This window comes from Boleophthalmus pectinirostris, unplaced genomic scaffold, assembly GCF_026225935.1.
Source record: "Boleophthalmus pectinirostris isolate CB_2022bp ecotype Guang Dong unplaced genomic scaffold, ASM2622593v1 HiC_scaffold_10, whole genome shotgun sequence".
In the NCBI taxonomy this organism is placed as follows: Eukaryota; Metazoa; Chordata; class Actinopteri; order Gobiiformes; family Gobiidae; genus Boleophthalmus; species Boleophthalmus pectinirostris.
In genome coordinates this window covers 33030495-33056427 of record NW_026570971.1, presented here as the reverse complement: position 1 = coordinate 33056427, position 25933 = coordinate 33030495, and the positions used below count along the sequence as shown (strand labels likewise).

Here is a 25933-nt window from a genome sequence, read left to right as displayed (position 1 = left end):
AATAAATGTAAAGTAGAAGTGTTTAATGTCACACTGTGGAACATTCCAGGCAGAGCAATGATGTATGTAGAGAAACAAGCGGTTACACAAGTTACACATTGCACCTTTTAAATTACATGAATTCTTAATAAATTTTCTGAATTTGGGTAGATTAGACAAGTCAAGTAAAATTATCTACTAGTAATAATCTACTACTATTACTTTCTTCTTACAGATATAGTACCAGATTTTTTGTCCATGTACATGAACAAAACGCCTCAGTATAACATGTTATATTTTCTGAGAATCAGAAAGTGTGTGTTAGCATCCTAGTTGTTATGAGCATCATGCAAAACTCCACTCCGGCTTCAAATGAACCATCGAGGTGAATAATTCGGATGTTCTGAATGCATAAGGTGAGTGAGGAAGAACTGCAAACTGTTTACAATGATCCAGTTCTGTTTTTCACGTTTTTAAGACAACAAAAATCAGGTACAGAGATTTAAATTTAAGAAACACAATATTCGTTGTCTTCTTTCAAGTGTAAAGAGTTGTTTTTTTCTAATTTAAAGTTAATTTGAGTAGAAAAAGTCGTGTTCCATCCGTGGATAATTTGACTTTTCAGGTCAAATCTGCTCAAATCCAGATACTAGAGTAATTCATTCTAGTTCTGTTCACTTACTCAGATATAAGTCTTCTCAATGTGTAATCTAAGTGTAATTTTGGAAAAACAAAACACAATTAATACCTTTTGAATTGCCAAATGTTTTTCTTTCAAATTTCTAACCAAACGGTCACATCAAAATGAATCCTCTAACACACCAAACATTTGAAACCTCATTTTCAAGCACTCCATGTCAGTTATTTTTACATTTACTTTGCAGACATAAGGCAACAGTAATTGAGTAAATACATGATGGTTTTTCCTGATAGTTCAAAGCTCGAGTTTGAGAACACTTAAGGCAAAAAGTGCAGTAAAGTTATTAAAGCGCGTATGACAGGTTTTGGCAATTCTCTCATTTTGATTTAATTTGTTAGGATCACATCTGTTGAAAATGTTAATTATAGTTTTCCATCAAACAAGAAGCAATTTGTGAAGAGAAGTTGGACAAATTTGTTGAGACTGACAGGAAGTGTTGAGTTTCAACAGATCATCACATTTAGTCAAATAAGTCGTCCAAACCGTCATAGGCACTTTCATTTATGATTCTGTAGCATTTGCAGGATCTGTGTTGGAGTCATAGACTTCAAACACGTTCAAAGAAATGAATATTCTGTATTCTTTTTCTTTCTAGTTTTGAAATCCTGCCTTCGTTCAGATAACACACATTATTGCAGCGCAGAATGTGATGAGTTCAAACTCAATTTTACACAAAGAAATGACTTAAGAGACACTTTGAGAATAAACACTTTCCACATCAAAATGACTTAAAGGTTTTAGATGACATAAAATCGACTCTTGTGAGCTTTAAGTCATGTTCTAATGTGATTTCCTCCTCAAAAACAGACCTGGAGTCGTGTTTTATTTCATTCACACATGCTGGAAGTGCTCCACTGTGTTTTTAAACTCTATACATCTTCACTGGAATCATTTGGATCATTTCAGACTTGGAATTGCCGATCTCTACTAAACTAAAAGTAAATTATGTGTATGACAAAATGTGTGAATGAAACAAAACACATCTCCAGGTCTGTTTTTGAGAAGATAACAAGATTATAACACGGCTTAAATCTCAGAGAGTGAGTTTTGTGTAATATAGAACATTTAAACCATGACTTAAATTATTTCAAGTACTTATTTTGATTCTGCTTTCATTTAAATAAAGTAATAAATAAGAAAAGTTGTAGTTTTTTAACCTGTGTAGGCTAAATTCTTAAATAATTATTCAGATTTCAAGTGATTTTACCCAATGCAGATGCTTCTTTTCGTAGTGCAGATCCCCAAATGTAGTAGTTGTTCCTATGACGACAGTTCAAGTCATTCCTCATTTGACGTTATAAATACTAGGCTTGGTTTTTATGTGCAACGAAACAAAATGGCCGCCGGGTTAAGCAGCGTTTTTTTGTTGTGCGTTTAGTTCAAGTCCATCGGTTATTTAGCAGCAGCTGATGAGAGGAAAGAAGAGAGAGGGAGAGGAGGACAGAGAGGTGAAGAAGAGGAGAGGAAAGGCTAGTAGTCGTCATAATCTCCGTCTGATCCATAACCTGAAACACACAAGAACACAAAAACACATTTAGCTTCTTTGAACGATCAATTTCTACTTAAAGCTTCACTGTGAAACTTTTCTGGTAGCGGGAACACCACCTGCTCGTCTCCAGACAGATATTATTGCTTTGTGTGGAATTTAAGTTTCTATTTTGGATTTATTCGAAGTGTTTGTGTTAGTAAAATTGAAAAACGTGCATTCCTCAGCAGATCTGACTTGTAACTTGGTTTGGACGTGGTTATGTTTAATGCCATACTGTGGAACATTCAGGACAAGTAATAAAATAATTTCCGTGGAAACAGCCAAATGACATCGCCAGGCCAAGTTACAGGTCAGATCTGTGGAGAGGGGAGTCCATTCACAGTGAGAATGTGTTTGTTTCTGGATATTTTTGAGCAGTAAAAACAGGATAGTTACATTTAATGCAACAGTGTGGAACATTGTGCACTAGGATTGACAAAAGAATCAAAAATCAGACACTAATTGATACTAAAACTAGTGTTGAAACGAGATAATCATTTGAGCAGGTATTGATACTAAAAAAGTCACATTCTCAGGACAGACATGAATCTTTCCTGAATGTCTTTAGAAGGATGTTGAGCTGCATCAGAACAAGTACAAGAGCACAAAAACTCTCCTTAAAACTAGAAAAATACACCTGTTTTAAGTTGAAATGCACTAGAAACAAGTGAAATTTACTTATCAAGAAATGTTAAAACAAGAAAATATATCTAGGCCTCCATAAATCTCAAAATAATAATAATAATCTAAAATATGTAACAATAATATTAGTTTACAGTGATATAAAATAAAGCATAAAACAATTCATGAATCACTGGATTTCTATAGAACCTTTCAAGATACCAAAGCTCTTTATACAGAGTCAGTCTGTACCATTGGGCCCTCTGACCACCACCATCAACACACATACATGACACATCCACAAGTGTCTTGCCTAAGGACACAACAGTCCGATGAGGTTTATTTGGTCTTCTGATAATTTACGTTATTAGGTTCTTTTTTCAGACCAAGGGTTTGTTTTCACACCTGACAGTTTCGACTGCTCACTGTGCTCTTCCTCAGAGTCTTGTGATGTTGCTCTGATGTGTCCGGTTTAGTCCTGGTTAAGTCCTGGTTTAGTCCTGGTTAAGTCCTGGTTTAGTCCTGGTTAAGTCCTGGTTTAGTCCTGGTTTCGTCCTGGTTAGTTGTGGTTTAGTCCTGGTTAAGTCTTGGTTAAATCCTGGTTTAGACGTGGTTTCATCGTGGTTAAGTCCTGGTTTAGTCCTGGTTTAGCCCTGGTTAAGTCTTGGTTTAGCCCTGGTTAAGTCCTGGTTTCTTTGTGGTTTCGCCGTGGTTTAGTCCTGGTTAGTCCTGGTTAGTCCTGGTTAGTCCTGGTTAAGTCCTTAGCCCTGGTTAAGTCTTGGTTTAGCCCTGGTTTCTTTGTGGTTTCGTCGTGGTTAAGCTGTTTAAATCAGCTGAGCGACATGTCACAGCAACATCACCTGACTCTGTTCTGCTCCCTGCGCTCTTCCTCAAACTGTCAGGGATGAAAAGAAACTTGGTCTGAAAAAAGAACCTAATAACATAAGGACACAACAGTTTAGTTTTTTTTGTCACTATTGCCCCACTGTGGCACATGATATTTCCCAGCGGTCGTGACCAGACCCAGCTCTGCTCAGCCACAGGATCTACCATTTACTCTTGAAAATAACATTCTATCATCTACATAAAGAAGCGTCCTGTTTCTCACCGCTGGCTCCGAGCAGCTCCATGGCGCTCACACAGCCTGCCTCCTCTTCCTCCTCCTCCTCTTCCTCCGGCTCGTCTTCATACACCACAGGTCCGCTCTCCACCAAAGCTCCGCCCGAAGAGGAGGCTGCCACCGGGACCGGGACGGGGAGAGGCCCTTCTGCTGCCCCCTACAGGACACAGCACACGAGAGGTCAGCCCGTCTCCTCCTGATCTGAGAGTCTTTGTGAGAACAGAGGATGCAAAAGAGAGGGTGAGAGGAGAAGAGGATGCAGATGAGAGAGACCGAGGAGCAGAACAGCAGAAGAGAGGGAGGATGTTTCGGAGGAGAAGGTCGGATGGAGCAGAGGAGAACGGTCAGATGGAGGAGAGGAGAAGGTCAGAGGAACAGAGGAGAGGGTCAAAGGAGCAGAACAGCAGGAGAGGGTCAGATGTTGCAGAGGAGAAGGTCAGATGGAGCAGAGGATGAAGAGGAGAAGGTCAGGGGAGCAGAAGATACAGTGGAGATGGTCAGAGGAGCAGAGGAGAGGGTCAGACAGAGTTTAAATGAGCAGAATTGTCGACTTGGCAAAGCAGCTTCCATCTCGTACATGTGAACTTCTGCTCTAACACTAAACTATAAATATATGAACAACCTCCAGGCCCAGAACTCTTCCTTTTGTCTTAAATATTTCAAAGGAAATATCTCTGTTATCATGTATTAAGGCATTCCAGGAAGTCCATATTTGGCCTCACATGTACGCATCATCAAAGTGTGACGGCGGTTTCATAATTGGCTTAGCATTAGGAGGACGGTGAAATGCAGAGTCCACGTTTTAAACAAAAGCACATTTGGCCCGGAGCGGAGTTTCCTTCAGATCTAAAACAGTGTGGAATTATAAACTGTTCTGGGTCAAAAAAGGAGAGATACAGCAGGTCACAGAAGAGGAGAAGAGAAGAGAGGAAAGGAAAGGAGAAAAGAGGAGAGGAGGAGAGAAAGAGAGGAAGAGAGAAAGAGAGGAAGAGAGAAAGAGAGGAAGAGGAGAGAGACGAGTCTCATAAAAATATGATATGAACTTGACTTAGAAAGAGCACAGAGTTTAGTTTGGTTTAATCTTGGCCTAGTCTGGTTCAGTACACGATACAGTCCCTGTTTAGTCCTTGTTAAGTCCTGGTTTAGTTGTTGCTTAGTCCTGGTTTAGTCCTAGTTTAGTCTTGGTTTTATCCTGGTTTAGCCTCTGGTTTAGTCTCTGGTTTAGTCTCTGGTTTAGTCTCTGGTTTAGTCCCGTTTAGTCTTGGTTTAGTTCAGGTTTAGTCTCTGATTTAGTCTCAGTTTTGTCCTGGTTTAGTCCCATTTAAGTCTCAGTTTAGTCTCTGGTTTAGTCTCTGGCTTAGTCTTGGTTTAGTCTTGGTTTAGTCCTGGTTTAGTCCTGGTTTAGTCCCTGGTTTAGTCCCTGGTTTAGTTCTGGTTTAGTCCCTGGTTTAGTCCTGGTTTAGTCCCTGGTTAAGCCTCAGTTTAGTCTCTGGTTTAGTCCTGATTTAGTCCTGAAAAAAAAAAATCATATCACCATATTCCACCTCATTACAGAAATCCCAAATCAAATTATTTCAAACAATTATTTTTGATCTTTCCTTTTTGATGAGTTTATTGCTCTTTTAACTGTGTTAATATTTGACTGTCCTGAAAGGTACTATACAAATCTAATGTATTATTATTATCATTTATTATTTGATGTTATTTTATTTCATTGTTAAAATCAACCTATATAGAGAAATGAAGGACCAGTACATGCAGCACATTTATAAACCTCGAGGAGAAAAGTGGCTGCTCCAGGTTTTGCAGAGGAGACCAGCTCAAAGACGACTGTGAACAGAATGAATAAGAAATCCATTCATATTTTCAATTGCAGCATTTGTGTAACTGAATAGAGTAATAAGCTGCCAGTCCCTCTACATTCTGTCTGAATCCACAAGTGTGAGTAACGGGACAAAAGAACGAGAAAAACCTCTGTCCACACTTCAAACAATCCAACCAGACGCTCATTTGTATCAGACATGTCCTCTTGAAAACTCTTCTAACGTTCAGAACAAAACCTAAAACTTCTTTTACCGGAGATAAATAAGAGTTTGGTGCTTCGATACTGCAAAAATCGGATGTTTCTCAGTCCTTTATGAAGCTTTCCCCCTTTTTTTTTAATCATATATCAGAACATTACCTGGTCCCTGAAGGGCTGAGCAGGTTTTCTATTCACCCTGTGTGTGTGTGTGTGTGTGTGTCTGTGTGTCTGTGTGTGTGTGTGTGTGTGCGTGTGTGTGTCTGTGTGTGTGTGTGTGTGCTGTGTGTGTGTGTGTGTGTGTGTCTGTGTGTGTCGTGTGTGTCGTGTGTGTGTGTGTGTGTGTCTGTGTGTCTGTGTGTGTGTGTGTGTGTGTGTCTGTGTGTGTGTGTCTGTGTGTGTGTGTCTGTGTGTGTGTGTCTGTGTGTCTGTGTGTGTGTGTGTGTGTCTGTGTGTGTGTGTGTGTGTGTGTGTCTGTGTGTGTGTGTCTGTGTGTGTGTGTGTGTGTGTGTCTGTGTGTGTGTCTGTGTGTGTGTGTCTGTGTGTGTGTGTGTGTGTGTGTGTCTGTGTGTCTGTGTGTGTGTGTGTGTGTCTGTGTGTGTGTGTGTCGTGTGTGTCTGTGTGTGTCTGTGTGTGTGTGTGTCTGTGTGTGTGTGTGTGTCTGTGTGTGTGTGTGTGTGTGTGTGTCTGTGTGTCTGTCTGTGTGTCTGCGTGTGTGTGTGTGTCTATGTGTGTCTGTGTGTGTGTGTGTCTGTCTGTGTGTCTGCGTGTGTGTGTGTCTGTCTGTGTGTCTGTGTGTGTGTGTGTCTGTGCGTGTGTGTGTGTGTGTGTCTGTGTGTGTCTGTCTGTGTGTCTGCGTGTGTGTGTGTGTCTATGTGTGTCTGTGTGTGTGTGTCTGTGTGCGTCTGCGTGTGTGTGTATCTGTGTGTGTATCTGTATGTGTGTCTGTGTGTGTATCTGTCTGTGTGTGTGTGTGTGTGTGTGTGTATCTGTATGTGTGTATCTGTGTGTATCTGTGTGTGTGTATCTGTATGTGTGTCTGTGTGTGTATCTGTATGTGTGTGTGTGTGTGTGTGTGTGTGTCTGTGTGTGTGTGTCTCTGTCCACTTGTGATAATTCCACCATTTATGAACCGACTGTCACCAAATTTGTTACGTGGGTCAAGTCCTCGTGCCCGATGCCACAAAAACAAGTTTGGTGATGATCCGAGGTCATTTGAGGTCACACGGGTCATTGAAAGGTCACGCCATTATAAAGGATAAGGCAATTTCTGCAAATTCTGAACCATCTGCGGCCTAAAATATTCCCCCAATCATCACACAAGTTGGCACACACATAACATGTACACTGGAGGTTACAGGTTGAAACCGGTCAAGGTCACTTGAAGGTCAAGGTAACCAGGGTCAAATATGTGTTTTTGGTCATAACTCCACAAAGGAGTCTCTCAAAATTCTATGCATTTGTATCGTCAAATATGAATATTTTTCAAGATAATCATTACTTCTAACAGTTTTTTTCTCTTTCAGTGTAGCCGTTAAAATTCTAATTGGAACAAAAATAATTTCCATTTCTTGTTTTTCTGGTGATACACAACACACTGATCTACAGTCACACAACTAACACACACACAACTCATGAAAAATGACATTTTCGTTACACAAATATCACACTAATGTTCATGGGCCTGTACACATACACACATTACATTGTGGATATAATGATCATGTGATATGGGCTGGACTCCTCATAAACTGTTTCTGTGCTGATGAACTGACCCACCGACGCCTCATGTGGACCAGGTTGATATCTCTGATTGCACTTGTTTGTTTTTGACCTTAACAGAGCATGCACCTCTCTGATTGGTTAATCCCCCTGTCAATCACTCACTCTGAAATCAGTCAAACAGGACACAGCTCCAGATCCACTCGTCTTTGTCAAGTTTTGTCAAAGCGTGTGGTTCTGACTGGACTTGTGAGATAATAACAGGGCTCGTGTACAGACCCATCGACAAATTTGGGAGCCTGGAACAAGAACACTCACACGGGCCCCTTTAAATATTAATTAACAGACCGAGATTCCAGTTGTGGGCCTCGGTAACCTGCTCGTAAACATGCGTGCACCCTGGACAACAGATGAGACTTTATGAAATTTGCTTAGTACAAATAAATTGAGTGTTATTCCAAAAACTCAGAGTGTATTTTAATGAGTACAGAAGTCTTGATGATCCAGTTTAGGTTGAAGTTGGAGTAAAAAGCCCCTCTCCTCCCCTCACTCTGTTTTTCTCTCTTTAAATCTCGGAGGATTTAAACTCGTTAAGTCGACATCTCATTAAAACCACAACAACATCAGAGGAAAAGACTAAATGAGAGGAACACAGGCGCTCTGGTTTAGTCCTGGTTTGGTCCTGGTTTGGTCCTGGTTTGGTCCTGGTTTGGTCCTGGTTTGGTCCTGGTTTGGTCCTGGTTTAGTCCAGGCCCAGTCCCTGAATAAACACAAACCAGTCCTGCATAAATCTTGGTTAAGTCCAGCTATTTAGTCTCTGATTTGGTCCTGGTTCAGTCCCTGCATGGTTCAGTCACTGGATCAGTTTAATCCTGATTTAGTCTTGGCTTAGTCCTTGATTCAGTCCTGGTTTAGTCCTTGGTTCAATCCATAGTTTAGTTCCTGGTTACTACAGGTTTAGTCCTGGTTGAGCCATTGTTTAGTCCTGCTTTAGTCCTTCTTTAGTCCTGGTTTAGTCCTTGGTTTAGTCCTTGGTTTAGTCCTTGGTTTAGTACTTGGTTTAGTCCTTGGTTTAGTCCTGGTTTAGGACTTGGTTTAGTCCTGGTTTAGTCCAGGCCAAATCCCTGAATTTAATCAAACCAGTCCTGCATAAATCTTGGTTAATTCCTGCTATTTAGTCCCTGATTTGATCCTGGTTCAGTCCCTAGATCAGTTTAGTCCTGATTTAGTCCTAATTTAGCCCTGGTTAAGTCAGTTTAGCAATGATTTAGTCCTGATTTAGTCCTGGTTTAGTCCTTGGTTCAGTCCTTGTTTAGTCCTTGGTTCAGTCCTTGGTTTAGTCCTGGTTTAGTCCTGGTTCAGTCCTGGTTCAGTCCTTGATTCAGTCCTGGTTCAGTCCTGGTTTAGTCCTTGGTTCAGTCCTGGTTCAGTCCTGGTTCAGTCCTGGTTCAGTCCTTGGTTTGGTCCTTGATTCAGTCCTGGTTTAGTCCTTGGTTCAGTCCTGGTTCAGTCCTGGTTCAGTCCTGGTTCAGTCCTTGGTTCGGTCCTGGTTTAGTCCTTGATTCAGTCCTGGTTTAGTCCTGGTTTAGTCCTTGGTTTAGTCCTTGGTTCAGTCCTTGGTTCAGTCCTGGTTCAGTCCTGGTTCAGTCCTGGTTCAGTCCTTGGTTCAGTCCTTGATTCACTCCTGGTTTAGTCCTTGATTCAGTCCTGGTTTTAGTCCTTCAGTCCTGTTTAGTCCTTCAGTCCTGGTTTAGTCCTGGTTCAGTCCTGGTTCAGTCCTGGTTTAGTCCTTGGTTTAGTCCTGGTTCAGTCCTTTTCAGTCCTGGTTTAGTCCTGGTTTAGTCTGTTTAGTCCTGGTTCAGTCCTGGTTCAGTCCTTGGTTCAGTCCTGGTTAGTCCTGTTTAGTCCTGGTTCAGTCCTTGGTTCAGTCCTGGTTCAGTCCTGGTTCAGTCCTGGTTAGTCCTTCAGTCCTGGTTTAGTCCTTGATTCAGTCCTAGTTTAGTCCTGGTTCAGTCCTGGTTTAGTCCTGGTTCAGTCCTGGTTTAGTCCTTATTCAGTCCTGTTTAGTCCTGGTTCAGTCCTGTTTCAGTCCTGTTAGTTTAGTCCTTGGTTTAGTCCTGGTTTCAGTCAGTCCTTGGTTCAGTCCTGGTTTAGTCCTTTAGTCCTGGTTTCAGTCCTTGGTTCAGTCCTGGTTCAGTCCTGGTTTAGTCCTGGTTAGTCCTGGTCCTGGTTCAGTCCTGGTTTAGTCCTGGTTCAGTCCTGGTTCAGTCCTTGGTTCAGTCCTTGGTTCAGTCCTGGTTCAGTCCTTGGTTCAGTCCTGGTTCAGTCCAGTCAGTCCTGGTTCAGTCCTGGTCCTGGTTTAGTCCTGGTTTAGTCCTTGGTTTAGTCCTGGTTCAGTCCTGCTGCAGTTCAAATCTAAATAAGACACACTTGAAGCATTAATGAAGAGCTGCTGCCTAAATTAGAGACGAAAGACTTAACTGGGTCACAGAGAACGAGAGAGGAAAGGAGGGAGGGAGGGTGGAGGAAGAGATAGACAAAAAAGGGGGGTTAAAGGAGAGAGAGAAGAAGAGAGAGGGAGAAAGAGTAGAAAGGGAGAGAAAAACCAAAAAGGAGAAAGTGACTAGAAAAGAGAGAATAAAAAGAGGGGATAAAGAAGAGAGAAATAGGGGAAGAGGGGATAGAGAGAGAAAAAAGGAGGAGAACGAGAGAGAGAGAGAGAGGGTGATCGGGAGAGCAGAGAAAGCGTAGAGAAAGAGGGAGGAGCGACAGAGAGGTAAACAGAAGGCAGAGGAGAGGCGCTAAACCAGGGTTAAACATGTCAGTGCCACATGAGACCGAACAGACTGGTCTGATCAGAACAGATTTAAACGTGTGAAAAAAGGAGGGAGAGAAAGACAGAGAGAAGGAGGGAGAGGAGACTGAGACATCTGCTAACGATGATCTAATTAGGACACGATTTAAGCACAGACAAAAATATAAAGAGGGGTTTATATTACTGTTTTTACAAGTCCAATTAGGCCAGAGATTGTAACGTAAAAGGAGAGTTATTGAAAAATGTAATTGTGATTTTATTTTCAAAACTTTTAGAGCTGTTTCTTTTCTAATTAACCCTCTCAGAGTTGTTCCGTATTTTCCGCACTATTGGCGCTCTGGATTATAAGGCGCACTGTCACTGAATGGTCTATTTTCGAACTTTTGTCACATATAAACCGCATCAGACTATAAGGCGCATTAAAGGAGTCAGTCAAACTTTATTTAAGGCGTTCACAATAACTCTCAACTTTGTTCAATTGTAACTAGGGATGGGCATGAGTAGTCGATTAATCGATAATTGATCATTAAGAATTTCGTCGATTACATTAATTTTTACCTACATTTGACAAACTGAATGTAGGTTTCTGTGCGTAGCGTAGGGTGATCATATGTCTGTTTTTCCTGCGGACATGTTCGTTTTCCATGTCCTGTCTTGGCCGTTTTTTTATAAAGTGATGCAAATGTTCAGGTTTTCATTTCCTTTCATTGGGCCATTAAACTGAATGTCTCTCGTAGCTCTCCGTGCACCAGAAGGAGTGAGCAGACACAAACAGTCGGTCAGTCTGCAACATGCCGAAGCACAAATGTGTATTTAACGATGATTTGTACCAGAAATTTCCCGCTTTTCGTCCCGGTCGAAACAGTGTCAGTGTTCAGTGTGTCAGGGACCTCAAAGCACCAGGACACCGAAAAACATGAAAAAGTTTTGCCAGGTGAGAGTCGCTCAATGTGGATGACGAGTCCCCACCTCCCTCCCCCCGTACGGTGTCCTGGTTTTGACAAACACAAATATGACTCAGTGGAATATAGGTTAGTGTGACCATGTCCTTTAATCTGACAGAAGTTGAACCACATCAGTGCACAAGAACTGTTTTTTTCTTCACTTAGTTTATGCAAATGAGCCATGAGGTTTTAAGTTTGGTTTCTGTGAGACTTGCACAAATCTGCATTAAACACATTATAATGTCAAACAGGCTGATGTGGCTCTAGAGTGGTTATTTTTATATGTCGTAAAGTTGAATTTATTTATGCAGATTAGGAGTGCAGATAGTAATAATAATGATGATCATTTTAATATAAAAACGTTAATGATTAATCGATAATCGATCGTTAATTCTCCCGACGATCGATTAATGAAATTTCATCGAATGCCCATCCCTAATTGTAACATGTAAAAAAAAAAATACTGTCTGAGATGCTAAATTGTTCTCGTATTCACAATAAGTCATAATAGTTTGAAACAGTTGGGTGATTCCGGCGTCCACACGTCCACATCCCTCTGGTCATTATCCGAGTCAGTGTGGTTACTGTTCCCTGGAGTTCAGTTCAGTGATGATTCTGGTCTTGGTAAAAGCTCGGACCACAGTTCATACTGATTTTTAGCCCAGGCGTCCATGATCCGTTGGCAGATCGTGGTGTAAGTGGCTCGGCGCTGTCTCTCTGTCTTGGTGAATGTGTGTTTCTTCTCTCATCCACTGCTCCCACGCAGCTCCCACTTTCACTTTAGAACAGTCTTGAGTTTAAAGTGGGCGTTGTGAGCGTGTCTCTTGACAGGTGCATTTTGATATTCAAAGGAATCACAGTCTGTATTACTCCTGATGCTCCTGACTATGGGAGCCGTAACGCTGCAAGTGGAGCGGCTTTTTGTACTTTACTAAAGTTGCACTAAGACACCCCAATAAATTCATATATAAAGTGCTCTGGATTATAAAGCGCAGAGTTGTTTTTGGATGACCTTAGAGGCTTTTAAGTGCGCTCTATAGTGCGGAAAATACGGTATTTAGAGTGATTCATGTTTGAGTCCTTTATTAAAGACGTCATTGGTCCAAATATTCCTGTTTTAACCCTCAGACAAGTCCACTGCTCTGTGCTTTTATTCTTAAATCAGTCATATAGTGTTTGTGTTTGCTCTGTGACGTCTGTGGATCATTTTGTTATAATCTGGACATTTTAAATCACAATATTTATCTAAAACGACTTAATAAAAGAAGTAAAACCGCTGATTTCCGAGACTGCCGTCGCCGTAAACGTCATCACACTAGAGCAGAGCGGTTTTATTCATTTGTACCAAAATGAGGAGAGACGCTGCAGGGCACAACGTGTGTCAGAATCCGAAAATCAAAGTGGAGAAAGAAGCGCGGACAGAGCAGTGGACGAGTGGACGGGAGCTGTTGGTGTTTTGAAAATAAGAGATTAAAGATTCCTCAAACGTGCACAAATCACTTTAAATACAACTTCAGAGGATCAGTCAAAAGGAAACTAATGTAACAGGGGAGAAAAACTGTGAAAAGTCCAGTTTGCAGAAAGTGTCTGATTTAAACAGTCACACACAAACACACAGGACTGATGTGTGGCAAACCCTCTTTAAACACTCACGAAAAAAAGAAACAAGTCCCTGTTGGTAAAGTGAAGAGTAGCTGAAATATTCATAGGCCTGAGAGAAAGAGGGAGAGAAGAAGTCAACAGAGAGGAGAGGGAGGGAAAGAGAAGAGAGAGGAGGAGAAAAAGAGGGAGAGGAAAAGATAAAGAGGGGGAAGGGGGGAGAGAGGGGAGGAGAGATAGAGAGGGGGGAGAGAAAGGAGAAGGTGGAAAGAGGGGAAGAGAGACAGGATGAGAAAGAGTGAGGAGGAGGAGATAAAGGGGTGGAGAGAAAGAGAGAGGAGGAGTGAAAAATGGAGAGAGAAGAGACAGAGAAAGGAAGAGAGAAAGAGAAGGGGGAGAGAGAAGAGGAGAGAAAGAGAAGGAGGAGAGAGTGGAGAGAGAGGAGGAGAGAATGAGAAAGACAGAGAAAGCAAATGGAGGGAGCGGAGAAAAAGAGAAAGAGAAAGGAGGAGAGAAAGAAGGAGGGAATGAGAAAGGAGGAAAGAAAGCAAATGGAGTGAGCGAAGGAGAGAAGGAGAGAGGATGAGAGAAAGAGAAAGAAGAAGAGAAAGAAAGGAGAAGAGAAATAGAACGAAGGAGATAGAAGAGAATGAGAAAGGAGGAGAGAAAGCAAATGGAGAGAGTGGAGGAGGAAAAGAGAAAGGAGAGAAAGAGAGGGGGGAGAGGAGGGTAGAGAAAGGAGATAGGGAGTGAGAGAAGGAGAGAAAGGAGCAGAGAAAGAGAGAGAGGGGGAGAGAAAGAAAGCGAGGGAGAATGAAAGAGGCGTATCCATGAAAACCAAAGGATGCGCTCAAATATTTAACATGAGTCTGGGAACTGAGACTGAGCCAATATTGAACAAAACTCAACTTTCCCACACAACCACCGCCAACGCCATGTCCCCCCGTGTGTCAGATGCCCTCCCCGTGTGTCAGATGCCCTCCCCGTGTGTGTGTCAGATGCCCTCCCCGTGTGTGTGTCAGATGTCAGGATTCTTGGACTAGTTGAAGATTCAGATTTCATTCTTCTGTCCAGTGTTACAGTAGAGATGTTGTGTTTGTGTTTGTGTTTGCTACAGAGGATTTGGACATTTTGTTTCAGTCAGATTCTGTGTGTGTGATTGTTTTGAGCAGGAATATTCAGAGCAACGGTCGAGAGAGTCTTGAACATGGAACCAGGGAAAAGGTCTGAGGTCTGAACCAGGTCTGAACCAGGTCTGAACCAGGTCTGAACCAGGTCTAAACCAGGTCTAAACCAAACCCCTCTGAACACTGAACCAGGGTCTGTCTGAACCAGAGGTCAATGAACCAGAACCAGGTCTGAACCAGGAAACCAGGACTAAACCAGGTCTGAACCAGGAACCAGGTCTAAACCAGGTCTAAACCAGGTCTGAACCAGGTCTGAACCAGGTCTAAACCAGGTCTGAACCAGGTCTGAACCAGGTCTAAACCAGGTCTAAACCCAACCAGGATTAAACCAACACTAAATCAAGACTAAACATGAACTAGGACTAAACCTGACACTAAATCTGGGCCTAAACAAGCAAATAAACCAAGACTGAACCAAGACTAAAACGAGGATTAAACCAGGGACTAAATCAGAGACTAAACCACTGGGACTAAACCACTGGGACTAAACCACTGGGACTAAACTGGTTTTAGTTTCAATAGTCTCGTCTCAATTTGCAGAACATGTCTCCTTGAATATTCCCTCCTCTTTTGTCCCTCTCTCCTCTTCGTCCTGATTAAAATAGTTCCTCACACATCCAAACCCCACAGTCTCGCCTCTGTCCCTGCGTTACATAACGAATGGGGACAGAGACGACCAATCAGAGCGCGGCGTTCACGGGGGGCGGGGCTTAGCTGTTCATTCATAAAAACACGTGACGCAGACGGACAATGAGGATGGAGGGATGAGAATGTGAGAGAAAAGAGGCAGAAAAGGGAGAGAGCAAATACCAAACTAAAAAAATGCATTCCTCCAACAAGAATATAGAGAGTCAACCTGAACTGAACCAAGACTAAACCAGAACTAAACCAAGACTAAACCAGAACTAAACCAGGATTAACCCGAGACTAAACCAAGACTAAACCAAGACTAAACCAGAACTGAACCAGGACTAAACCAGACTAAACCAGGACTAACCCAAGACTAAACCAAGACTAAACCAGAACTGAACCAGGACTAAACCAGGACTAAACCAGGACTAACCCGAGACTAAACCAAGACAAACCTGAAAACCAAGACTAAACCTGAACTAAAACAAGACTAAACCTGAACTAAACCAGGATTAAACCCGAGACTAAACCAGACTAAACCAAGACTAAACCAGAACTGAACCAGGACTAAACCAGGACTAAACCAGACTAACCCAAGACTAAACCAAGACTAAACCAGAACTGAACCAAGACTAAACCAGAACTAAACCAAGACTAAACCAGAACTAAACCAAGACTAAACCAGAACTAAACCAAGACTAAACCAGAACTAAACCAAGACTAAACCTGAACTGAACCAAGACTAAACCTGAACTGAACCAAGACTAAACCTGAACTGAACCAAGACTAAACCTGGACTAAACCAGAACTGAACCAGGACTAAACCAGGACTAAACCAGGACTAAACCAAGACTAAATCAGAACTAAACCTGAGCTGAACCAAAACTAAGCCAGGATTAAAACAGAACTATACCAGGACTGAAAAAGACTAAACCATGACTAAACCTGTACTGGTCCAAGACTAAACCAGGGACTAAATAAGGACTGAACCAGGAAAAAAACAAGACTAAACCAGGACTGAACCAGAACTAAACCAGGACTAACCCAGGACTAAACCCAAGACTAAACCAAGACTAAACCAGGACTAAACCAAGACTAAATTAGAACTGAACCAGGACTAAATCAGGACTGAACCAAGACTAAACCAGAACTAAACCAGGACTAAGACAGGACTAAACCAAGACTAAACCAGAACTGAACCAGGACTAAACCAGGACTAAACCAGGGACTAAACCAAGACTAAACCAGGACTAAGACAGGAGTAAACCAAGAATAAACCAGAACTGAACCAGGACTAAAACTAGGGACTAAACCAGGACTAAACCAGGACTAACCCAAGACTAAACCAGACTAAACCAGGACTAAACCTGAAATGAACCAAAACTAAGCCAGGACTAAAACAGAACTATACCAGGACTGAAAAAGACTAAACCAAGACTAAACCAGGACTAAATGAAAGCAGGTGTAAAATGGAGCAAAACCTGGACTGAAGCAGACTTTTCACTGTCACTGTGTGTGACCTCTAGAAGAGCTGACCGCTTCATTTTACACCGAGGATGTGATTTATGATCATGTCTGATGGACAGAATATAGAGAGGAGAGAGAGACAGAGGGAGAGAGAGAGAGAGAGAGACAGAGGGAGAGAGAGACTGAGGGAGAGAGAGACTGAGGGAGGGAGAGAGGACAAGGGCAAAAGAAAGGAGGAGGGGGACTGACAGTAAGAGCAAGAAGAGAAGAGAACAGAATCCTGGTTTAGTCCCTGGTTCAGTCCCTGGTTCAGTCCTGGTTCAGTCCTGGTTCAGTCCTGGTTCAGTCCTGGTTAAATCCTGGCCTGGTTTTGTAGAGTCACTGTGTTATTTTGTCTGCAACATTTGTGTGTTTTTGTTGAGTTGTGTCTGCTTCAGCTTAACACTGCATTTTCACAGATTGGGGTCAACGCTGAGTCAGTCAAACGCTTTTATACATTTTGCGATTCCACAGACGCTAGAAAATGTGGAGGCTGCACTTTTGAAATCTCATCCCTCCTCATATAGAGAGTTCATATAGACACACATCCAAGTGACTCAAGACGAGGCAGAGCTCAAACACTCACGTTTAAAACCTCTGCACTTTTTCAAGACGAGGCAGAGCTCAAACACTCACGTTTAAAACCTCTGCACTTTTACACAGACTGGACTAAAACACAAAAGAGACACAACAGAGGGAGGGAGAGAGAGAGAGAGAGAGAGAGGGAGAGAGGAGAGAGAGAGAGAGAGAGAAAGAGACAGAGGAGGACAGAGGGGAGGAGGGAGAGAAATGGAGGGAGAGAAGGAAGGAGAGAGAAAATTAGGAAGAGAAAGAAAGAAGGAGAGAGTTGGTGAGGAAGGGGAGAAGAAGAGAAAGAAAGAAAGAAAGAAAGAGGGAGAGAAGGGGCGAGAGAAGGAGAGAGAGAAAGAGGGAGAGAGAGTGAGCGAGGGAAGGAGAGAGGGGGTGCACAAGAGGAAAGTGTGCTCCTGAGGGTTTAAGGTGAATATTCTGTAGGTGTACTTTCTGTTCATTTCCACCTTAACAATATAATTTAAAATTTTGAAATTAGATTTTTGTTCTTTACAATTACAGGATGTGTACAGTTGTCATGGCAATCAGAGCGGCCATGTTTCCTCTAGTTTGACTTCCTCATTCTGAATGTTTATTAAACTATAACTAATGTGTTTTTAGTGATTTAAGAGACACAGACTGTCCATGAAGGTCAAGTGTGCACGTGAGGAAAGTGCATGTGAAAAGTGTGCACTGTGCACGTGAGGAGTGTGCACGTGAGGAGTGTGCACGAGGACAGATGGTCTGACCTGGTCCAGGGCCTTCTTCTTGGGTGGAGGTTTGTGTCCAGTGATGAAGGGCTGCAGTCTGGAGACACAGAGACAGAGACTCTGTCACACAATTATACAAACTAAACATCATGCACATCATAAACTAAACATCAGAGTGTATTTAAAACACACTATATTTTTGGTTATAGAGGTGGGTAATATTACCCAAGATACTTTTTGACAGAACAATATTTCACCTATATTATGGAACTCCAACAGAAAGGTGCTAAAACATGTCTTTAAGGTCCTATATTTACTGTATTTTCCGGGCTATAGGGGCGCTCTTAAGCCTCCAACTCCATCAAAAAATGACTGCGCATCACAATCCAGAGCGCCCCATACATGAATCCACTCAGGTGTCCCAGCACGACTTCAGTAAACTACAAAGCCGCACCACCCACAGAACACACAAACACACACGGAGCAGACAGGGACCACACAGCGAAACACACCCACAGACACACTCATCACTCCACGCCGACGAGGAACGGAACGGAGGAACGAACCGAAAAAAGTGAGTGCAATGTGCCACTTCTAGACACAACTGAACAACTGAGTCACTGCGAACACGCCGACAATCCGTTGGTCCCAGACACACCCTCCCTACACGCCACAACTGAACAAAGCCCAGAGTCACTGTGAACAAACAAACAAACAAAACCACTCACCCATCACACTGTTGGGTTTCCTTTAAAGTCCCACACGGTTTATTTGTGAAAAAAGTTTGAAAATAAACCATTTAATGACAGTGCGCCTTATAATCCAGAGCACCTTGTAGTGTGGAAAATACGGTACTCAAAATTTATTCTGTGATTTTTACTCCAGGACTGAAATTATCCAAATGATTCTAGTGAAGGTGTGAATAAAACAAATGACTCCAAATCAGAAAATAGTGTAATAAATGTAAAGATTGAGCTTTCAGTTGCATGCAGAAACATCACTTTGTACCCTGATTTTTTCAATTTTCCTTTTATAATCAGCTCTTTTTGCAGCATTTTATTATAAATGTTAACACTCAAGATTCAAATTTGCGATATCTTAAAAATAACATTCACAATATTCACTCTTTGTATTCGACTCTTTCTTCAAATTGGTAAAAAACGACTGATATGGAAAAATGAACGTACTGATTTAAAATAATAATGTCTGTAGGCCATTTTAAAAACCCATGAAAATCTGATCATTATTAAACTAAAATCTCCTCTATTTTCCCACAGACCTGGTTCAGTCTCGTCTTTGTCTCCGCTCATTCTCTCCTCATTTACATATCTTTGTTTTTACGTTTTAGCCCAAAGCTCAAAGTCTGTGAAACCTCCTCCTCCGCTAATGATGTCCCGGGGCTGAGATCTGACGATACCGAACAAAATGGCCGTCTACACCTGGAAACCATGGTAACGGATTTAAATTAAGAGGAAGATATAATCGTTTGGTCCAGATAACTTGGAATTTCCATATTTATCCAGGAGTATTCCGAGGAAACCCACACAGACACGGGAAAATAGGTCAGATCAAGATGAGGAGCGGCAACGTTTAAGAGAAGAGTGAAATCTGAAATCTAAGAATCCTAAACAGGTCGAAACTACACAGGACACACATCTCCATCCAAAAGTACTTCAATGATCCTGGGCAGAAGGTAAGAAGTAGAAGAGCGTGCAGTCTATGAAGGTAAACAGTGTTGGGGAGTAACAGATTACATGTACCAGAGTTATGTAATCAGAGTACAAATGATGAGTAACTGTATTCAGTTACAGTTACTGTTTCAGTGAGTGGTCATTGGATTACAGTTACTTTGTTGAAATAAATGGATTACACAGAGGGATTTTCCTGTTTTCACATTTTGGGCTAAACCCCCCTTTTTTTTTTTTTTTCGGTAATTCCACTCATTGCCAGAATCTAAACCAGGACTAAACCAGGACTAAAACCAGGTCTAAACCAGGACTAAAACCAGGTCTAAACCAGGACTAAACCAGGTTTATACTAGATCTAAACTTGATCTAAATCAGGACTAAAACCCAGTCTAAACTAGAGCTAAACCAGGTCTAAAATAGATCTAAACTAGATCTAAACCAGGACTAAACCAGGTCTAAACCAGGACTAAACCAGGTCTAAAACCAGACTAAACCAGGTCTAAACCAGGACTAAACCAGGTCTAAACCAGGTCTAAACCAGGACTAAACCAGGACTAAAACCCAGTCTAAACTAGAGCTAAACTAGATCTACACCAGGACTAAACCAGGTCTAAACCAGGACTAAAAAACCAGGTCTAAAACCAGGTCTAAACCAGGTCTAAACCAGGACTAAACCAGGACTAAAACCCAGTCTAAAACTAGATCTAAACTAGATCTACACCTGGACTAAACCAGGACTAAAACCCAGTCTAAACAAGAGCTAAACTAGATCTAAACCAGGACTAAACCAGGACTAAACCAGGACTAAAACCCGGTCTAAACTAGAGCTAAACTAGATCTAAACCAGGTCTAAACCAGGACTAAAACCCGGTCTAAACAAGAGCTAAACTAGATCTAAACCAGGACTAAACCAGGACTAAAACCCAGTCTAAACTAGAGCTAAACTAGATCTACACCAGGACTAAACCAGGACTAAAACCCGGTCTAAACAAGAGCTAAACTAGATCTAAACCAGGACTAAACCAGGTCTAAACCAGGTCTAAACCAGGACTAAACCAGGTCTAAACCAGGACTAAACCAGGTCTAAACCAGGACTAAACCAGGACTAAAACCCGGTCTAAACTAGAGCTTAACTAGATCTAAACCAGGTCTAAACCAGGACTAAACCAGGACTAAAACCCGGTCTAAACTAGAGCTTAACTAGATCTAAACCAGGACTAAACCAGGTCTAAACCAGGTCTAAACCAGGACTAACCAGGTCTAAACCAGGACTAAAACCCGGTCTAAACTAGAGCTTAACTAGATCTAAACCAGGACTAAATCATGCTGTGTGGACGTGTCTCCTCTTCTTCTATCAATAATATTTTTAATTTGGTCAAGAAAAGTCTGGGCTTTTTATTTTCTTTTAGCAGACAAAACTTCTTATGTTACGATATCCTCGTCTTTGCTTCTCTACAGAAAACCAAGTAATCCAAAGTACTCAGATTACTTTACTCATTTTAAGTAATTTCATGGATTACGTTACAAACTACATTCTGGGGGTATGTAATCTGTAATCTGTAGGGGAATACATTTTAAAAGTCACCTTCCCGACACTGAAGGTAAATGTGCTGCAAAATGACAGAGTGTAAACTTGATTTGAGAACTTGTAGAATATAATGTGACAATGTGTAGAACAAAACTTTGAACTTGTAATTACCTATTTTCATACACGTGTTTGTTGAATTTGCAGTCACGGTGGAAAAAAACACACGAGCGCTTGAAATAAATGTGTGCACTTGTAGAGTGAAATTTTCACTTGTGGAAAATATTTACACACACGAGAGAAAAATCTGAATAAATGTGTAGGTTGATGTTTGCATGAACAGAGTGACAGCCACATAAAAATGACAGGTACAACCACAACTTCTCAAATGTGTCCCAACAGTTTCAAATCTGCAAATCTGCCTTGACTTTTGCAACACATTTTGCGATGGGGGGGTGACCAGTCAGAAAGGGAGAAGATGAAGAATCATTGGTTCATTTGTTTTTCAAAATAAAACCAAAAATATGAAAACGAAAAAACAACAACTTTCTTCATTATTTGTCTGCAAAACCAAAATGAAAAATCGGAAAACAGGACTAAACCAGGTCTAAACCAGGTCTGAGTCCCGGTCTGAGTCCCGGTCTCAGTCCCGGTCTCAGTCCCGGTCTCAGTCCCGGTCTCAGTCCCGGTCTGAGTCCCGGTCTCCTCATCACCTGATAGTCTAGGCGGGGCACCTCCGGGTCAGTCCCGACACTCCTGCAAACATCAACCTACACATTTATTCAGATTTTTCTCTCGTGTGTGTAAATATTTTCCACAAGTGAAAATTTCACTCTACAAGTGCACACATTTATTTCAAGCGCTCGTGTGTTTTTTTCCACCGTGACTGCAAATTCAACAAACACGTGTATGAAAATATGTAATTACAAGTTCAAAGTTTTGTTCTACACATTGCCACATTATATTCTACAAGTTCTCAAATCAAGTTTACACACTCTGTCATTTTGCAGCACATTTACCTTCATACAGTCTTCTCTTTGGTTCTTTCTCCGGAGACAGAACCTTGACACAGATCCTAAAAAGCCTCCATGGATTTGAGCAACCGGATCTTTTCTGGAAATAATCTTTGGAGAATCCCAGAGGCTGGAATTAGCAGGATTTTCCAGAGTCGGGTTTGATTAGACTTCTCCTCAGGGTTTAAGCACCGTCAAGATTTAGAACAGAGAGAGGAGGGACGTACACTGATCTATTAGAGGAATGTAGCGTGTTTTAGATCTGGACTAGACCTGGTTTAGTCCTGGTACCTGGTTTGGACCTGGTTTGGACCTACTTTAGTCCCTATTAGATCTTATTTAGACTTTGTGTGGACTCAAACTAGAACTGGATTATCCATAGGTTTAGTTTTAATTTTTGAAATGATTTTATTCTGTCCCTGGTTAGTCCCTGGTTAAGTCCCTGGTAAAATCCCTGGTCTAGTCCCTGGTCTCAGTCCATTAGCTGTCCTTGTGTGATCACTGCGGCGTGTCTGTGTCTGATCCTCCCTATTCCCTCAGGAAACAAGATCCTACAAGTCTCTGATTTAGTTCTGGTTTAGTCCCAGTTTAGTCCTCGGTCTATGCCTGATTTAGACCCTGGTTTAGTCCCTGATTTAGTCCCTGACTTAGACCTGGTTTTAATACTTACAAATTAGTCCCTAGTCTAGTCCCTGATTAAGACCCTGGTCTAGTCTCTGGGTTAGTCCCTCATCTAGTCACTGATCTAGTCGGTGGTCTAGTCCATGGTCTTGTCCTTGGTCTAGTTTTCGGTCTAGTCCCTGGTCTAGTCCTTCCACAGTCACAAATTAGTCTCTGTTCTAGTCCCTGTTCTAGTCCCCACTGTAGTCCTTGGTCTAGTCCCTTGTGTAGACCTGGTTTAGGAGTTCTATAGTCGCAGATTAGTCCATGGTCTTGTCCCTGGTCTTGTCCCCGGTCTAGTCCCCGGTCTAGTCCCCGGTCTAGTCCCCGGTCTAGTCCCCTGTGTAGACCTGGTTTAGTAGTTCTATATTCACAGACTAGTCCATGGTCTTGTCCTTGGTCTTGTCCTTGGTCTTGTCCTTGGTCTTGTCCTTGGTCTTGTCCTTGGTCTTGTCCTTGGTCTTGTCCCTGGTCTTGTCCCTGGTCTTGTCCCTGTTCTAGTCCCCGGTGTAGTCCTTGGTCTAGTCCCTTGTGTAGACCTGGTTTAGGAGTTCTATAGTCACAGATTAGTCCTTGGTCTTGTCCTTGGTCTTGTCCTTGTCTTGTCCTTGGTCTTGTCCTTGGTCTTGTCCTTGGTCTTGTCCCCAGTCTAGTCCCCGGTCTAGTCCCCGGTCTAGTCCCCGGTCTAGTCCTTGTTCCTCCTCAGACATTACAGCTTAACAGAAAAACAGAATGAAACTTTAGCCGTGAGCAGAATGTGTATGTGCCAAAATCCAACAACAAAACGAGGTCTAAAAATATTCTGTGTCTTTAAACCCAAATGATTCTTTTAAATTCATGTAATTCTTTGTAGACATTTACTTTTACATATTTTTGTAGTAAATGAACAAAGCGCAGTCACAGTCGGGCTCACACAGGATTAAAAGAGCAGTTTTAAATGAAGCTGTGGTAAAAAAAGAGGAGGATTGTGCAGACTGTGACATTTCGGGGTCACCAACTTTAATTAAAATTCAAAGCAAAAGCTGCGAAATGGAGATAAACTCTGTCCGTGTGTTTAAATAGACTTCTAAAAATATCTGGCATATCAAACTGTCATCTCCACAGATTTAAACGTTCAAACTCTTCTGCAGTGACTTCAAGCTGGGAGTGTTCTACATGCATGTCTGTGGGGGAATGTTCAGCAGTTACCATGGAGACACAATGCACACTTTATCAAACAACTTAAAAACAACTTAAGAAAATAGAGAATGAATTTAAAGAGCACATTTTCAGGAGCCTGTGATCAGTTGTGAGCGTTCATGGTCCTGTTTATTTGTGTAAAAACAAAACTCAGGTTAAAGTCGACTTGGAGTAACAGAGCTTCAAGAGTCAAACTCAAAATCACAGAGGCCAAAATGAAAAACTGGGACAAACTAAAGATTACTGAATAATTTTCAACAACATTTGCATGTTTTCTCTTCTTTCAAGATATGTAATGTGAAATCTTTTCTTATTAAAATAAATATTTAATAATAGTTTTGCTTAAACACTGAATCCAGAACAAGCAGAATATTAAATAATAACAACTAAGTGAGTAACGATATCAAAGTCTCACGATACGATATCGTAATATTATGAACCTCATGGTACGATATTTATTGCGATATCGTGGGAAAGCTCACGATATGGAGGGGAGGCTCATGATTAGGGATGTAACGATATCCAAATCTCTCTGTGCGATATTTTCATGATTTACATCTCACGGTACAATATTTACTGCAATATTTTGTGGAGGCCAATATGCTTCTTTTTCCTCTTAAAATGCCTTGACAAGACTTAATCCACAGAAGTAAGACTTAAAAGTGTTACAACTGTTATTTCTTCATGTAGTCTGCGCTGAAATGAAGCAAAGGATCATGGTCTATGTAGTTCCCTCTACTGCTGCACCATAACCATTCATTTAAGCGAAGAGACTTGTGATTCGATATATTGTGATGGTCCACGATATTATTGTCACAACTTTGACGATATCACAATATTTCGGTTATTGTTACATCCCTAATAACAACATTTTAAATCAATAATGTGTCAATAGTCTATCTGAAGCCAGCGGGCAGCTCAAATACATATTTGACATGATCTCATGGGCCAAATATAATTATATCATGGGCCAAACTTGGCCCCTGGGCCTGAGTCTGACATGTCTGGAGTAGTGCTTTCAGTTAGCGTCACATCCTCAGGGAATTGTCACATTGTCACATTTTTATACAGCACATTTCCACCTTCAAAACTCACAGCTCTTTACAACAAGAAACCACTCACCCATTCACACACACATTCACACACCAGTGTACACAGACTCTGTGGGGGTGAGGTGGGTTAAAGTGTTTTGCCCAAGGACACAACAACAGCATTCATCTGTGGGAGCTGGAATCACACCAGACAACCTGTGGGTCAGTGGATCTGACCGCTCAACCAATGATGTTTATGTCGAGAGCTGGAATCAAACCACCAACCTTCAGATCAGTGGACAAACGCTCGAACAACTGAACTCCTCCTGGAATGTTTACGACAGAACCTGAACCAGAACCAGAACCCACTAATCTCCATGGATACCGTATGTTATTGCTTTTCCTTGAATGTTTCTCAGTGGGGCATTAAACAAATCTGTTGGTTTGAGCGACGCAAACACATTTAACTGAATAAATGCAGTAAGTGTAATATAATATTTGGCACACTTTGGAACATTCCAGAAAGGCAGCACCAGCTCCATGGAGACAGTGAATTAGAATTAAATTTAAAGATTATTTCCCATTGTGAGTGAGAAATCTAATCTGTTTGGTTGATTCTTGAAAATCTATTTGCAGAGAATCTCTGAGGACTTTTTTCTCACAGTTAATCCACAAAACAACCTGATCTGATCTTATTATTCAAACTGACACTCCTCCCAGATGCCCTCCCGTCCTCCTGTTTCCCTGTGTCAGATGCCCTCCCAGGTGTTGTGGTTGGATAAATGCAGCAGGAGAATGGACTCACTGATACAAACAATCAGGAGAAACATTAGTGGGTTTTGTAGATTTCTTATCGTGTAAACAGAAGGACGTCGCAGTGTTCTGACGGTTGAGGACTTGTGTCAGTGCAGTTTGTGAAAAGCCCACTGAGCTGTGAGAGTCCATCACATCTGATCAATAATCCATAATCAATAGTGCACCCTCACTGATGGAGGACGGTTTAACAGATGTGAGAGTCAATACTGGTGAGTGTGTTTGGTGCTTTCTCTGACACTCACAGCGGACATGTTTACACTCACACTCATGAACGACCACTTTAACTCAAGGACTAATGCACTTTTAAACATGTTATTGTGACACCTGCTCTCTCTGCTCTCTCTCTACTCTCTATCCTCTCTCTCTCTGC

The 25933-nt window shown here is 41.7% G+C and overlaps 1 protein-coding gene across 1 annotated transcript in view; it reads right to left on the bottom strand.

Annotated features, from left to right (window-relative positions):
• The window catches only part of brf1a (BRF1 RNA polymerase III transcription initiation factor subunit a), a 113216-nt gene continuing 87283 nt past the window's right edge, over positions 1-25933 (bottom strand). The window contains exons 17-19 of the mRNA XM_055158579.1: positions 17691-17748; positions 3937-4105; positions 1-2184 (exon numbers count right to left, since the gene is read on the bottom strand). Coding sequence (XP_055014554.1) covers positions 2150-2184; positions 3937-4105; positions 17691-17748 — 262 coding nt within the window. The 3' untranslated portion in view covers positions 1-2149. The remainder of the gene's footprint in view (positions 2185-3936; positions 4106-17690; positions 17749-25933) is intronic.